Raw genomic sequence first — 15,000 nt, 5'->3', positions numbered from 1 at the left:
AGAAAAGGTGCTCCAAACATGGCCTGTTCCACTGCAACCTGGCCAGCTTACCGCGGCTGGTGGGCTTCCCTCTTTGCGGTCGAAATCAAAAGAACAAACAAAAACTCATTCTGGCATCCTGGAATGTTAGAACAATACTCGATCCAACTTCAACCACAACGAAGACCAGAAGGCCGAAAAGGAGAACGGCCTTAGTTGCCAGAGAACTCGGATGGTATGGAGTAGATATAGCTGCTCTCAGCGAATCACGGCTCCCCGGCACTGGTCAGCTCATTGAATCTGGTGGTGGTTACACATTCTTCTGGAGCAGACGTAGCAATGAAGAGTGCCGCAAGGCCGGCGTTGGATTCGCCATCAAAAATCATCTTGTGGGCAAACTCGACAGCATTCCTGAAGGCGTGAACGATCACCTCATGACTCTCAAGCTACAGCTCCAGCTGAGTAAGAAAACATTTGCAACCATCATCAGTGCCTTCGCTCCAACCATGACCAACCCCGAAGAAACCAAAGACAAATTCTATGAAGACCTCGAAGCCATCCTCTCCTCTGTACCACAGACCGACAAGCTCCTTCTCCTCGGTGACTTCAATGCCCGTGTTGGCAAGGATCACCAAGCGTGGTCAGGTATCATCGGACATCATGGGATAGGAAAGTGCAACAGCAATGCTCTTCTGCTGCTCAGGACCTGTGCCACTTATGGACTGACCTTAACCAACACAATGTTCCGTCTCCCAACCAGAAACAAAACTTCATGGAGGTATCCTCGCTCCAAGCATTGACACATGATTGACTACCTCATTATCAGAGCTAAAGACAAGCAAAATGTGCTCGTGACGAAAGCTTTGTGCGGTGCCGACTGCTGGACAGACCACCGCCTCATTGTTTCCAAAATCAGACTGTAAATAAAGCCCAAAAGGTCAAAAAGTTGCCAAACGAATGAATGTCAACAAGCTGAAACTCCCCGAAGTTCGGAAAGAACTCCAAACCACGCTAACAAGGCAACTCTCTGAACTCGAGTCCAACAATTGGGAGTCTCTCAGCAAGACAATCCACGCCGCTTCTCTCCAGGTACTGGGTTCAAAAACCAGAAACCATCAAGACTGGTTTGATTAGAATGATGCGGAGATACAGAATCTGCTAACAGAGAATCACCGGCTCTTCAAGATCCACCAAAATGACCCAGACTCCACTTCAAAGAAAGACGCCTACTGTGGTAAGCAAAATGAAGTCCAGAAAAAACTGTGCATCATGCAAGGTACCTGGCTCAGTAACAAAGCCGACGAGATCCAAGGCTACGCCGATAGGCACGACATGAAGCGCTTCTACGAGTGCTCAGTGCAGATGGTTCACTCATCACTAAGAAAAATGAAATCCTCGAGAGATGGGCTGAACACTTTGACAGTGTCCTGAATCGTCCTTCAGACATCAATAATGAAGCCATTCAACGACTACCTCAAGTGCCAATCAACCATGCCCTCGACACACCACCCACAGAGGAGGAGGTTGTAACAGCTACCAGGCAAATGTCGACTGGCAAGGCACCTGGCTCCGACGCCATCACAGCTGAAGTATTCAAGTCTGGTGGCCGCTATCTCATCCTCAAACAAACAGAACTGTTCCAAGAGTTGTGGCAAAGCGAAACTCTACCTCAAGACTTCAAAGACGCAACAATTGTTCACATCTACAAAAGGAAGGGCAACAGTCTTGCGATAATCATCGAGGTATCTCTCTCCTCTCAATCGCAGGCAAAATACTAGCTCGTGTTCTTCTAAACCGCCTTCTGAAACACCTGGAACAGGGTCACCTTCCAGAAAGCCAATGTGGTTTTCGCACAGGTCGCGGAACCATGGATATGATATTTGCCGCTCGCCAACTCCAAGAGAAGTGCAAAGAACAATATCAAGACCTCTACATGACTTTCGTTGATCTCACGAAGGCGTTTGACTCAGTGAGCAGGGAAAGCCTGTGGAAGATCATGTCAAAGTTTTGTTGCCTGGACAAGTTTGTGAATATTGTAAGACAGTTCCATGACGGCATGATGGCACGAGTAACTGATGACGGTGACATCTCAGCCCCTTTCCCAGTAACCAACGGCGTAAAACAAGGTTGCGTGCTAGCACCAACGCTTTTCAGCATGACGTTTTTTCGTTTTTGGAAATACTGACTGATGCTTTCAGGGAAGTTACTCCTGGCATCCAAATCCGTCTACAAGCTGTCAGTAAAGTCAAGGAAACAGTAATCAGATACCTCCTTTTTGCTGACGACTATGCTCTCAATGCCACCAAAGAGCATGAAATGCATCTGGAAGTGGATAAATTTTCTTCAGCATGTGAGAACTTCGGTCTTACAATAAGTATGAGCAAGACAGAAGTCATGCACCAACCTGCTCCTGGCAACACGTACCAGGATCCGAACATCCAAGTAAATGGTCAGAGCTTGAAAGCAGTAGACCATTTCACCTACCTTGGCAGTACACTCTCTCGTGCTGCCAACATCAACATCGAAATCACCAACCGCAGTGCCAAGGCCAGCAGCTCCTTTGGCAGACTAAGGAAAACAGTCTGGGAACGAAGAGGAATTCAGGAGTACACAAAGGTCAAAGTGTACAAAGCAATCGTCCTGACATCTCTTCTATATGGTTCTGAAACGTGGGTCCTCTACAGACGTCACGAAAAACAACTAAACCACTTCCATCTTCGATGTCTTCGGAACATCTTGAACATTCGCTGGCAAGACAAGATCCCAGACACTGATGTTCTCGAGAGGTCCAAGCTCCCAAGCGTCATCACTACAATCCGCAAAGCACAAACCCGCTGGGTAGGCCATGTGTATCGGATGACAGACTCGCGCATACCAAAACAACTGCTCTATGGTGAACTCCGGTGCGGAATGAGAAGAGCTGGTGGACACCGTACACGGATCCAAGACACTCTGATGTCCGATATGAAAGGCTTCAACATTGACGTGAACTCATGGGAAAGCAGTGCTTCCGACAGGCCAACCTGGCGCCGCTTGGTACACGAGGGCTCTCTGCTCACAGAGGCAAGACGAACTGAATCTGCAAAAGAGAAGCGCGCTGTGCGAAAAGCCCGAGATGCTGAAGTGACCGTCTTCAGCCACTGGTGTCCAACATGTGGCAGGAGCTTCCGCGGCCGGATTGGACTGATCAGCCACCCGCGGACACATAACTAGTTGTCTATGGTCATAATCGACTCCGATTGACGAACACACACTAAGGAAATGTCAAGCCGGATACAACTTCACTTATACAGATGAAAGAATGAACCACCTAATGTACATGGACGACCTGAAACTATTCGCAAAAACTAAGAAGGAACTAGAGATGCTAATAAACACAATCAGAATCTTCAGCCAGGATATCCGAATGGAATTCGGTATGGAAAAGTACGCACTGCTGATAAGGAGAAGGCGAAAACTAGAAGAATGGAAAGGATGGAACTACCCAACGAAACGGAGATGTGTGCGCTAGGTGAACATGAAAGTTACAAATATTTAGGAGTTCTGGAAGCAGACACTATCAAAGCAACAGAAACAAAAGAGAAACTTGGAATGGAATACCTCAGAAAATCAGGAAAACTCCTCGAAACTAAGTTATATAGTAGAAACCTAATAAAAGGTATAAATACATGGGCAGTGTCACTTGTAAGATACCCTGGACCGTTTATAGGTTGGACTAAAGAAGAACTGGGGCATCTCAGCCAGAAGACCAGGAAACTCATGACTATGCACAATGCACTACACCCAAAGGATAATATTGATCGATTTTATGTGAAAAAGAAAGACAGAGGAAGAGGATTAGCTTGTATACAAGACTGTGTAAACAACACAAAAAAAGAATTTATATTAATACTCATCGGACTACTGTTCTCATCTTGAGTGTGATTTTCACAATGTTTCGGTCGATATAACCTCCGACCTTCTTCAGGTGTATCTTGTCGAACTCTGGAATGCTTCTGTCGAATTTGGGGATTTGGACGGAATTTCGAGCAGAACCCTTTATTTACTTCACGGGGGTAGCTTGCTCTTGTTCCGTCAGCCATGACTGGATAGAGGTCCTAAGTAATTCGCTAAATGTATTTTTCGGTCGCCCACGCTGAGGATTGAACCTTTAACCTTCAGGAGAATATCACTTTTACAATTGATTTTTTCCAATACTCTAACCACTGTGCCACCGCAACAAAAAAAGAATTTGAAAAATCTATAATGACGAAAAAATAAGTAGCATAGCAAAAGACACTGATGTTACAAACACAACAGAAAAGAAGAGACGAGACATAAGACAAGGAAAGAAAAATGAGAAGAGAAACAGCTACATGAACAGTTCATAAGGATGACAGAGGATAAGACCAATTAAAATACTTGGAAATGGCTACAAAAAGGAAAACAGAGAAACTGAATCCATAATAACAGCCGCACAAGATAATGCAATTAGAACTAAACACATCAAAGCAAGGATCGACAAGACACAAAATAATAACAAATGTAGACTCTGTGGAAAAAGAGATGAAACAATAAACCACATAATAAGCGAATGTAGCAAACTAGTCCCCAAAGAATATAAGACTAATGAAAACACTTGGAATTTTCCAATACATCGGTAAACACTGTATGCTTTTCGAGCTGAATAAACATGTTACATTGAATAAAAACACAAAAAATATATCCAGTTTGGTAGAAAAGTAACTTATCTTGCCTTTGATAACATTTATTTGTTATATATTTGTTTTTTGACAACTTTTTCGAATCTATGTGTACAGTAATACAAACCCGAAACGACATTATCGATATGGACAGGTGATAAATATTCAGTTGGATATGAACATGATCCAAACAAAGGCACGAAAACTTTATGAAGTGTATGCTGCCAAGGAACCACAGGAACCACAAGAAGAAGAAGAAGAAGAAGAAGAAGAAGAAAACGCTGACGATCTGCAACCAGGTCCATCCAGCCGATCAAAAGAAGGGCTTCCTTCAATCTTGACGGATACTCACGGTAAGAGTGCCTGCATGTGAAATTTTTGTGGCAAGAGTTGCGCAATCCCCAACCTCACTTCTCCTGAGTCGACATTGTTGAATACCAGTTGCAAATGGAGGTTCAGAACAACTGGAAACTATGTTGAGATAAGCGGAAAGCACATACAGCGCCTAGAATTCCCAAATGGTCACCCATCTGGTACTAGCCAGGCTCAACGTTGCTTAAATATTATCAATTTATATATTCCAGCCAATCAACAAAAAAAAAACAGTTTGTCGCTAGCAAAGGGTGGTTTGCCAAATTCCAGAAACGATATGGACTCAAAAGTGTTGCAATGCATGGCGAGGTTGCTTCTACAGATAAGGAGGCTTCTAAGGAATTTGTGCGTGAAACGTTCAAAGATATTATAACTGAGGGCAAATAATTTCCCGAGAAAGTTTATAATATTTTTTTTTTTATTACATTTTCACCCCAAACAAGGCACATTGCCACTTTGGTGTAGGGGGCTACTATCAGGGTCAGCAACTACTGAGGCACTATGTAGGGATTTGGGCAGCAAGATGTCGGTTCACGTTGCACTTGAACTTCTGCATGTCAGTACATTTAGGGAAGCAGGATCCTGGAATGGAATTCCAGAGTCTAGCGGTTTTGGGGAAGAAACTACTGGAGTAGAAAAATCTTTTACATCTAGGGATCTCTTCTGTGTAGGGGTGGGATTTAGCTGCCTGTCGGGTTTGTCGAGGGTGTCTGCGTCGTGGGGGCACAAGTGTCTGCAGTTCGTCAGAGCATTCATCATTAAAATACTTGTAGAACAAGCAGAGGGATGCAACGTTTCGTCGATGGGACAGAGGCTGAAGCTTAGATGCCAGTTCAGGCCCTATCAGATTGGTGACTCTTTTGAACCTTGTCTAGGAGCGAGAGACTAGTAGTAGACGCACCAGCCCAGATGTGACAACAATACTCCATACATGGGCGAATGGTGGCCTTATAGAGATACAGGATACTTTCAGGTGTCAGTAGTTTTCTAACACGATAGAGAGAGCCTACCTTTTTTGCAGCAGCCCTGGCAGTGTTTTCAATATAATTGTTCCAGCTCATGTTTCCTGTGAACGTTAGGCCAAGCAGTTTTAAAGATGTACTCTCAGAAAGGGAGTCACTGGCCATTGCTATTGGTGGCAGAGAAGGTTTCTTGTAGTTATTGAAGGAAACCAGTTTGGTCTTGGCAGCATTGAATGTGACCATCCATTTATGTCCCCATTCCACTACAGATTGAAGGTCATCCTCTAGTGTTTCTGCCATTTCTTTAGATATGTGTTCATTTGTTTTCCTGTCATGCCTGTTATAGAGTGTAGTGTAATCAGCATATATACCCATCTCAGAGGCAGTTTTGTCGGGGAGGTCATTAATAAATATCAGGAACAATAGAGGTCCAAGAATAGACCCCTGGAGCACTCCCGCATTTATATCACACTGTTTAGATGTTTGACCGTCGAGGACAACCTGGATTTTTCTCTTATCTAAGAAGGATTTAATTATGCTAAGTATTCTACCAGTGATACCGTATGATTTAATTTTCCTGAGGAGACCCTTGTGCCATACCCTGTCAAAAAGCCTTAGATATATCTAGAGCTACCGCTCTGCCCTCCCCCGCTTTGTCCAGTGAATGGTATATACGTTCAGAGATTACAGTGAGGATGTCAGCTGTGGAACGGGCTTGTCTAAATCCAAATTGTTTGTCAGTCAGAAGTTTAACATCTGTAAGGTGCCGGACTAGAGCAAGGTTAATTAAGGTCTCAAATATGGATGAAACTGGCTTATTTTGGAAACAGATGCCATTCTGTATGTTCCTTTTCAAGGAGGAAGGATTGTATGACCCTTGTCATGTGCGGCAATGCCCAAGGGTTTATGTTAAGCCAGCACATTTCCCAAACCCCAAGGGCATTGAAACATAAGAACAAGAATTTTCTTCCCGTTCATTGGATGAGCAATCCTAAAGCAGAGCTAACAAAGGAGCTGACAATGTTTAATCCTGTGCCTTGTTTGGGGTGAAAATGTAATAAAAAAATTAAAAAGGTGAAGGTCTACCTCCTGGAAAAAAAAACCCTTCCGTTCAAAGTCCTGCTGCTTATGAATAATGCTGGTGGTCAGGCAACAAACTTGACGTTCCCTGGGATCCAAGTGGAGTTTCTACCACCTAACACTACGTCCCTAATTCAACCTATGGACCAGGGAGTTATTAGGGCGTTTAAGACTCTCTACACGAAAAATGCCTTGGCAGACCTATTTGCTAAAGTGGACAATGTACACGGACAAGAAGACCTCAACCTTTAATCATACTGACGCACGTACATGATTGCTGTGGGTCTTGAAAATATCTAGAAGTCGTTGGAAGAGATGAAGCCTTCCGCCATTAACTCCAACTTGAAATGTTGTAGTCTGAGATCGTTTATGATGATGAAGGATTCACACCTGCCAAAATTCAGCATTCGGTGGTAAAAAACAAAAAAGCTGTGAGGTTGGCTGCTATCCTTGGTGGTGAAGGATTTGCTGACATGACTATGGACGGCGAACTTGCCTGACTGACACTCCCAAGAAATAACCGAAGACAAAAGAATCGTTTTTGGCATCGGAAAATAAGATTGTTATTTTCCCTGATTTTCGTAAAAACACATATTAAATGTGCAGATATTTTCTGAAACGTAAAATTACATTTGTAGAGGATGATCTATCGATTTTAGCTTTATCGGAATTTAAAATCAATAAATATTTATTATTTTATCATTATTGGAAGGTTTTACTTTAAAAAAAATCAAATCAAATCAACAATGGAAGATTTTATTTTAAACAAAATCAAATAAAAAAAAAAAAAAGACAAAAAGACAAAAGAATCGTTTTGGCATCGGAAAATAGCCATCAATTTTTCCGCTTCCAATACCCCAAAATCTTCCGATTTTTCTGATTCCCAATTCCGATTCTGAATAATCGTCCCAACACTAGTATGTACGTATTGTAAAGGTTCTCTCTTTCTCTCTCTCTATTTACTTAAACTAATTTTTTAATTTTATTTCAATAATTATTTATGTGTTTAATTTGTAACTTCTTTTCAGAATCGATTTTTTTGTACATATGTATGTATGTATGTATGTATGTATATATGTATGTATATATGTATGTATGTATGTATGTATGTATGTATGTATGTATGTATGTCGGGTCACCGGCGACTAAACTGGTTCCCCCACCAGACTTGTTTGGTGAGGAGGGCGGCTAGTCTCCCTGAAGGATAAAAAACAAGACCTTCCAAAGGGCGAATGAACTCTTTTTCTGGGTCAACGGCCAACTAGCACCGTGTATATTTGTGTGTGTGTGTGTGTGTGTGTGTGTGTGTGTGTGTGTGTGTGTGTGTGTGTGTGTGTGTGTGTGTGTGTGTGTATTGGGGTGGAGAGGGCTCCCGTAAGCCATGGTGAAGGCAACCTTTCTAGGAGAAGCAAATCTCTGATTTAAAAAGCCATAAAGCAGAAGACCATTACCCGCATTAAGCTGGTCTGCAGTTTAATTTGTTGCTGGCTATCTTGCTCTTGCTTGTTGCTGGATCTCAACATTTTGAACCGAGAGAGAGACTTAGCTGTCATACAAAGCTAAGACTCTGTAACATCATATTTGTATAGATACTCCCTCAGGCATTTGGGCTCATGGATTTTAAATGTCTGAGGGAGTGGCACTCGTCTGACAAGACGTTGCAATCATCATGTATGTATGTATGTATGTATTGCTTTGGATTGTGTATGTAAGTAAGTATTGCTTTGGATCTAGAAGAGTGGATAGGACCTTGCGGGGAGGTGTGGGCAAGTTGGAGGCTGATCAAACCCAGTATGAACGACTGAAACGTGATATCCGGAAAGAGAATGTGCAAGAAACAGTGGATGGGCTGGGGCGCCAAATTGGTCTGGAGTTTGAGGTGTGTGGGAGATTATGTCTGAGCAGAGCTGGGCTGATAAGCCACCAGACTATTCATCAGAGCAGTGGGCCACAAAACAGTCTTGTGTTACAAGATCTAACCTGTGTCAACTGCGACCGGACATGTATATATATTTTTATATGTGCTATATCAAGTAATGGCAATGTTCGAAAACGAATTTGCTGCCATCATGTATGTATGTATGTATGTATGTATGTATGTATGTATGTATGTATGTATTGTACATGTATTGACACATTAACTAACTTGTTGCATGCACGAACTTGCTTAATTCTCTCGTGTTACAGGTGTATTTACGTACAATACTGAACTGTAATATAATGTACCGCACAACCTAACAAGTGTTACAATCTTTCTATTATTTTTTTTTTTTTTACACTTATCAAGGCCCAGAAGCCACTCGGGGATTTGGGTTATTGCGTGTACAGTAATCAATAGGATAATATCGTAGTAATCGTTAGTAATGGAGATTTGATAAAGTGTCTTACTTAAGGGGCCGGTTTATCAGGAATTTGTTTATGCTGGACATCCAAGTTGTAGTCAGGTGGGAAACAGGCAAACGGAAGAGAGTTCCACAGGCGTGCACTTCTAAGAAAGATGGACTGTACGGTTTGATTTAGGCACAGATAAAAAATAGGGAAAATTATTGACAGTGGTTTCAGTTAGACGCATGTTTTTCGTGAAAGATTGGCGAGGTGGGACCAGAGATTGGAGCTCAGAAGAGTATTGATATAGTAAAGGGTGAGTTATAAACATTGCAGGGATCGTTTTAAAAGGCCAATAATAAATTAAATAGGTAAAAATAATGGTTTTGTCCAACTTTGCAGATATTCGAATATCACGGGTGGTGTCAGTCCCTATCTATCCTGATATTCGAATATCACGGGTGGTGTCAGTCCCTATCTACCCTGATATTCAAGAGAATACTGTAATTGTAACTGATGCCAAACCAAATAAGCGAGTTGGGTCAAGGAGGATGGAAAGACTGAGGAGAGAAAGCACTAGCCAGACCTCTGCTGGATGAGTGCAAAGAGGACTGGAACTTTGAGGAAGCTTATTGCCACCCAAATTACAGTGAAGACCAATGGTTGGAGCCAACAAGAAATCAATGGTAAGTGGCTGTTACAATAACATAAATTTATCTGCAAAGTTATTAAAAGAGGTGGAGAGTGCTGGAACTCTGGGGAGACTTGTTGTCACTCAGACTCCAGAGGACACCACAAATTATCTCAAAGAAAATCTTGGATGATGGCCTGTATGGTTATTTCTAGTGTAGCAGCAGCAGTAGTAGTAGCAGCAGCAGTAGTAGTAGCAGAAGTAGTAGTAGCAATAATAATAATAATAATAATAATAATAATAATAGTAATAATAATAATAATAATAATAATAATATCCCTATTTATATGTAATATACACTAGTGTGGGTATGTGTGTGTGAGTATGTGGGTTTGTATCCTATCGACTCTAGAATGTCTGAACGATATATCTGGGAGTGTTCTTAAATAGATTTCACATAATGCTTATCAGCATTATGTATTTTTTGCATAATATTGATAAGCATTGAAAATCGATAATCGAAAAAACTTTTGCATAATATTGATAAGTATTGAAAATCGATAATCGAAAAATTTTTTGCATAATATTGATAAGCATTGAAATCAATAATCGAAAAATTTTTTGCATAATATTGATAAGCATTGAAAATCGATAATCGAAAATTTTTTGCATAATATTGATAAGCATTGAAATCAATAATCGAAAAATTTTTTGCATAATATTGATAAGCATTGAAAATCGATAATCGAAAATTTTTTTGCACAATATTGATAAGCATTAAAAATCGATAATCGAAAAATTTTTTGCATAATATTGATAAGCATTGAAATCAATAATCGAAAAATTTTTTGCATAATATTGATAAGCATTGAAAATCGATAATCGAAAATTTTTTTGCATAATATTGATAAGCATTGAAAATCGATAATCGAAAATTTTTTTGCACAATATTGATAAGCATTAAAAATCGATAATCGAAAATTTTTTGCATAATATTGATAAGCATTGAAAATCGATAATCGAAAATTTTTTTGCACAATATTGATAAGCATTAAAAATCGATAATCGAAAAATTTTTTGCATAATATTGATAAGCATTGAAATCAATAATCGAAAAATTTTTGCATAATATTGATAAGCATTGAAAATCGATAATCGAAAAAATGTTTGCATAATATTGATAAGCATTGAAAATCGATAATCGAAAAAATTTTTTGCATAATATTAATAAGCATTAAAAATCGATAATCGAAAAAATTTTTGCATAAGATTGATAAGCATTGAAAATCGATAATCGAAAAATTTTTTGCATAATATTGATAAGCATTGAAAATCTATAATCGAAAAAATGTTTGCATAATATTGATAAGCATTGAAAATCGATAATCGAAAAAATTTTTTGCATAATATTGATAAGCATTGAAAATCGATAATCGAAAAAATTTTTGCATAATATTGATAAGCATTGAAAATCGATAATCGAAAAAATTTTTGCATAATATTGATAAGCATTGAAAATCGATAATCGAAAAAAATTTTTGCATAATATTGATAAGCATTGAAAACGATAATCGAAAAAATTTTTGCATAATATTGATAAGCATTGAAAATCGATAATCGAAAAAATTTTTGCATAATATTGATAAGCATTGAAAACGATAATCGAAAAAATTTTTGCATAATATTGATAAGCGTTGAAAATCGATAATCAAAAAATTTTTGCATAATATTGATAAGCATTGAAAATCGATAATCGAAAAAATTTTTGCATAATATTGATAAGCATTGAAAATCGATAATCGAAAAATTTTTTTGCATAATATTGATAAGCATTGAAAATCGATAATCGAAAAATTTTTTGCATAATATTGATAAGCATTGAAAATCGATAATCGAAACATTTTTTTGCATAATATTGATAAGCATTGAAAATCGATAATCGAAAAAAATTTTTGCATAATATTGATAAGCATTGAAAATCGATAAGCGAAAAAATCCCATTGAAAAAAGAACAGGTCGATTTTGACCAAAGTTAACATTGTTATAAAACCTGATATCACAAGTGAATTTAAGAAGTTGTATCACTGCAGAAGAGTAAGTTTCTTTGATATGACAGAGGCGCGTCTGAAATGAATGTTTCTGTTTAGAGCACAATTAAACAATGATACTCGACTTTTACATTTTAAACTTTAATTCAAGCCAGAAAACAGTGCAATGTAGACTACAATGTATTGTGGAGTTAGTCACTGCTGGGAGTCATGTGAAGTTTCCTCCTGGTGCACCAGGGTGGGTCCTCAACTAGAGCAGGCAATTAATTGATTTGATTGAAAATGAGCGATTTTACTGATTTCAATGATAATAGAAGCATTGGAAGATTTGTTAACCCTCATTCAATCCCGGACAACATAAGGTGTCCATGCTAGTAAATATAATATAATTTATAAAACTCACTATGTCTGTGTGTATGTGCGTCTGTCTCCATTTTTTTTTTCAAGTGCATTTCTACTGAGACGCAAGGTCATAGAGTAACGTCAGATGGTTCAAATGATTGCATTTTTTGTGAACCTTTGTTTTATGGATTTTTAGCCGGTAAAAATAGCTGCTAAGCGGTTAAAATTAGAAAAATAAACATGGAACTTGGCAGGCATAAGTCGACTTAAAATGCTTTTCTACGGATGTGCAAATATATCATTTATGCGTTAGTTTAATTTTAATGATTTTTTTATTAGTCTGACAATAGCGCAAATGATAATGGTTACAGTTGGAGCACTAAATGTTTAGCTTTCAATTCTAGCTGATGGCACCCAGTCCTTTTTCTTTTTCTTTAAACTTTTTTAAATCACTACTATATATTAGGTACAATATAATAATCAATAGAAAATTGGGTACAATATAATAATAAATACAAAATCTGCATAAATTAAAATATCATGTTTAAGCATGTTTTATGACCGGGCAACACCGGGTGCCTTGCTAGAAATGAATAATAATAATAATAATAATAATAATAACAACAACAACAACAATATAGAAATAGACATTGATTATTTTTTGTTACACAGATGCTTTAAATTTGTGTATTCATTTTTTTTTTTTTTTTTTTTTTGCGGACTGTTATCCTCATCTCCATAATTGTTGTTTCACCATATTTCGGCCAACTCATCCTCTGGCCTTCTTTAGGTGGTTAACTGCGACGAGATGAGAATGCTGAGTCTCTTAACTGTGTCCTCAGTAAATACTGCCTTCCATAGTTGTCGTTGTCTCACCACGTTTTTGGTCAGCTAATTCTCTAGCTGCTTTGGGTAGGATTGAAACCACTATCTTCTGACAATGCTAACCTGTAAACCTTAGAGACTCAACACTTCTACCCACTGTTCCACGAGCCCCATCATGGTTAATCACCTGAAGAAGGCCAGGGGATAAGTTGATCGAATCTTGGTGAGAAACAACAACTATGAAGATGAGGACACAAGTTTGCAAAAAAAAAAAATAATAAATAAAATAAAAAAATAAATAAATGAATAAAAAATAAATAAATAAATAAAAAAAAAATAAATGAATAAAAAAAAATCTCTATATAAATAAAATGGACTCATTTTTTCCCCGTCTGATTTTTACATTAATAGGATTAAAAATCAAGATATTTCATGCAAATATAATATGCACAAACGGCAGAACAATATCTGAGGTGTGTTATAGGCTTATTATTTCTCAAATTCCTCGATACTCTTAGATTGCTATACTTTTTCTGCTGAGAAGTCACGGCCAAAATCGGTTAAGATCAATGGAAGTGGTAAAATATTTTCTCTCTAATAAATTCCTCCTCCCCCTGCCACCACTTAACACCGTTTGGGGATCGTTCACAAGGAACAGTTGAGAAGAGAACACCGGTTTGGCTTTGTAGTTCTTTCATGTGAAGTTATTTAAAATCACTAAACTAAGCTGCAGTGCTCTGTGGCGTAGTGGTTAGCGTGCTGGACAATTCACATTATATTTTCACGTTCGCGCCGACCTACCGTAGTCGTTTTTTTTTTTTTTCCTAAACAACTGGAATGGACTTTTCTTGGTGGCCGAACTGTTAACGTTGCAGATGTTTTTTTTTTTGTTTCTTTTTCACACTTTATTTTCCTACTTTTACTCATGACTCCGGGTTTGATCCTTCCTACTTACCTAGCATAACATTTTTTTAAAACTCCCCCCCCCCCGTCCCGGAAACAAACACTCGGGCAACGCCGGGTAACCCCGCTAGTAAATAAATAAAATAAAAAAATAAATAAATTAATGAAAAAAAAAAATAAATAAAAAAATAAATAAATAAATAAAAAAATAAATAAATAAATAAAAATATAAATAAATAAAATAAAAATAAAAATAAATAAATAAAATAAAAATAAATAAATAAAATAAAAAAATAAATAAATGGATGAAAAAATAAATAAATAAATAAAAAAATTAATTAATTAAAAAAAATAAATAAATAAAATAAAAATAAAAATAAATAAATAAAATAAAAATAACTAAATAAAATAAATAAATAAATAAAATAAAAAAATAAATAAATGAATAAAAAAAAAAAATAAATAAATAAAAAAAATAAATGAATAAAAAAAAAATAAATAAATAAAATAAAAAAATAAATAAATGAATGAATAAACCAATTATGAAACCTCATTTCGTAGGATTCCAAAAAATAAACCTAAAAAATAATATATAAGCTACGTTAAAGTTTATAAATTTTCGAATAAAAACAAGAGTATAATATATTGTGGTAGTAATTTTGGCCCAACGGGTCACAGATACTGTTATATATTGATTATCATCGAAGTTATCCTAGGGTTATCATTGAAGGGCACCATTTACGTTTGGTGTATAACATAAAAGGATTCCGTGTGCGTATGATTGTCTCTAATATAAATGGTTGTGTGTTTGATTATCATAAAGGGAATCGTGTGTGTGACATGTATTTTCA

General features: G+C 37.6%; 2 protein-coding genes across 2 annotated transcripts in view; both read left to right on the top strand.

The window, feature by feature from the left end:
- LOC145260999 (protein CFDP2-like) overlaps positions 1-779 on the top strand; it is a 1,796-nt gene extending 1,017 nt beyond the window's left edge. The window contains exon 2 of the mRNA XM_080119128.1: positions 131-779. Within this exon, the coding sequence (XP_079975254.1) occupies positions 131-779 (649 nt within the window). The remainder of the gene's footprint in view (positions 1-130) is intronic.
- Positions 780-1,846: 1,067 nt separating this feature from the next.
- On the top strand, positions 1,847-5,034 carry LOC145260998 (uncharacterized). The gene is made up of 3 exons (XM_080119127.1): positions 1,847-2,001; positions 2,178-3,071; positions 4,779-5,034. Exons 1-3 carry the CDS (start codon positions 1,847-1,849, stop codon positions 5,032-5,034), a joined length of 1,305 nt encoding a protein of 434 aa, XP_079975253.1.
- Positions 5,035-15,000: the final 9,966 nt, after the last annotated feature.

The sequence above is a fragment of the Euprymna scolopes genome, chromosome 37 (genome assembly GCF_053919585.1).
Source record: "Euprymna scolopes isolate OS-2025 chromosome 37, ASM5391958v1, whole genome shotgun sequence".
NCBI lineage: Eukaryota > Metazoa > Mollusca > Cephalopoda > Sepiida > Sepiolidae > Euprymna > Euprymna scolopes.
The sequence above is the reverse complement of the archived record's forward strand: the minus strand, read 5'-3'. Positions and strand labels throughout refer to the sequence as shown.

Excerpts from the sequence above, each read along its gene's own strand:
- LOC145260998 (XM_080119127.1), top strand. The coding sequence starts at position 1,847 with ATGGATATGATATTTGCCGCTCGCCAACTCCAAGAGAAGTGCAAAGAA. Across the intron at positions 2,002-2,177 it reads AAGTTTTGTTGCCTGGACAA|GGAAGTTACTCCTGGCATCC; the intron begins GTTTGTGAATAT and ends TGATGCTTTCAG. Across the intron at positions 3,072-4,778 it reads ACTGAATCTGCAAAAGAGAA|TAATACAAACCCGAAACGAC; the intron begins GCGCGCTGTGCG and ends CTATGTGTACAG.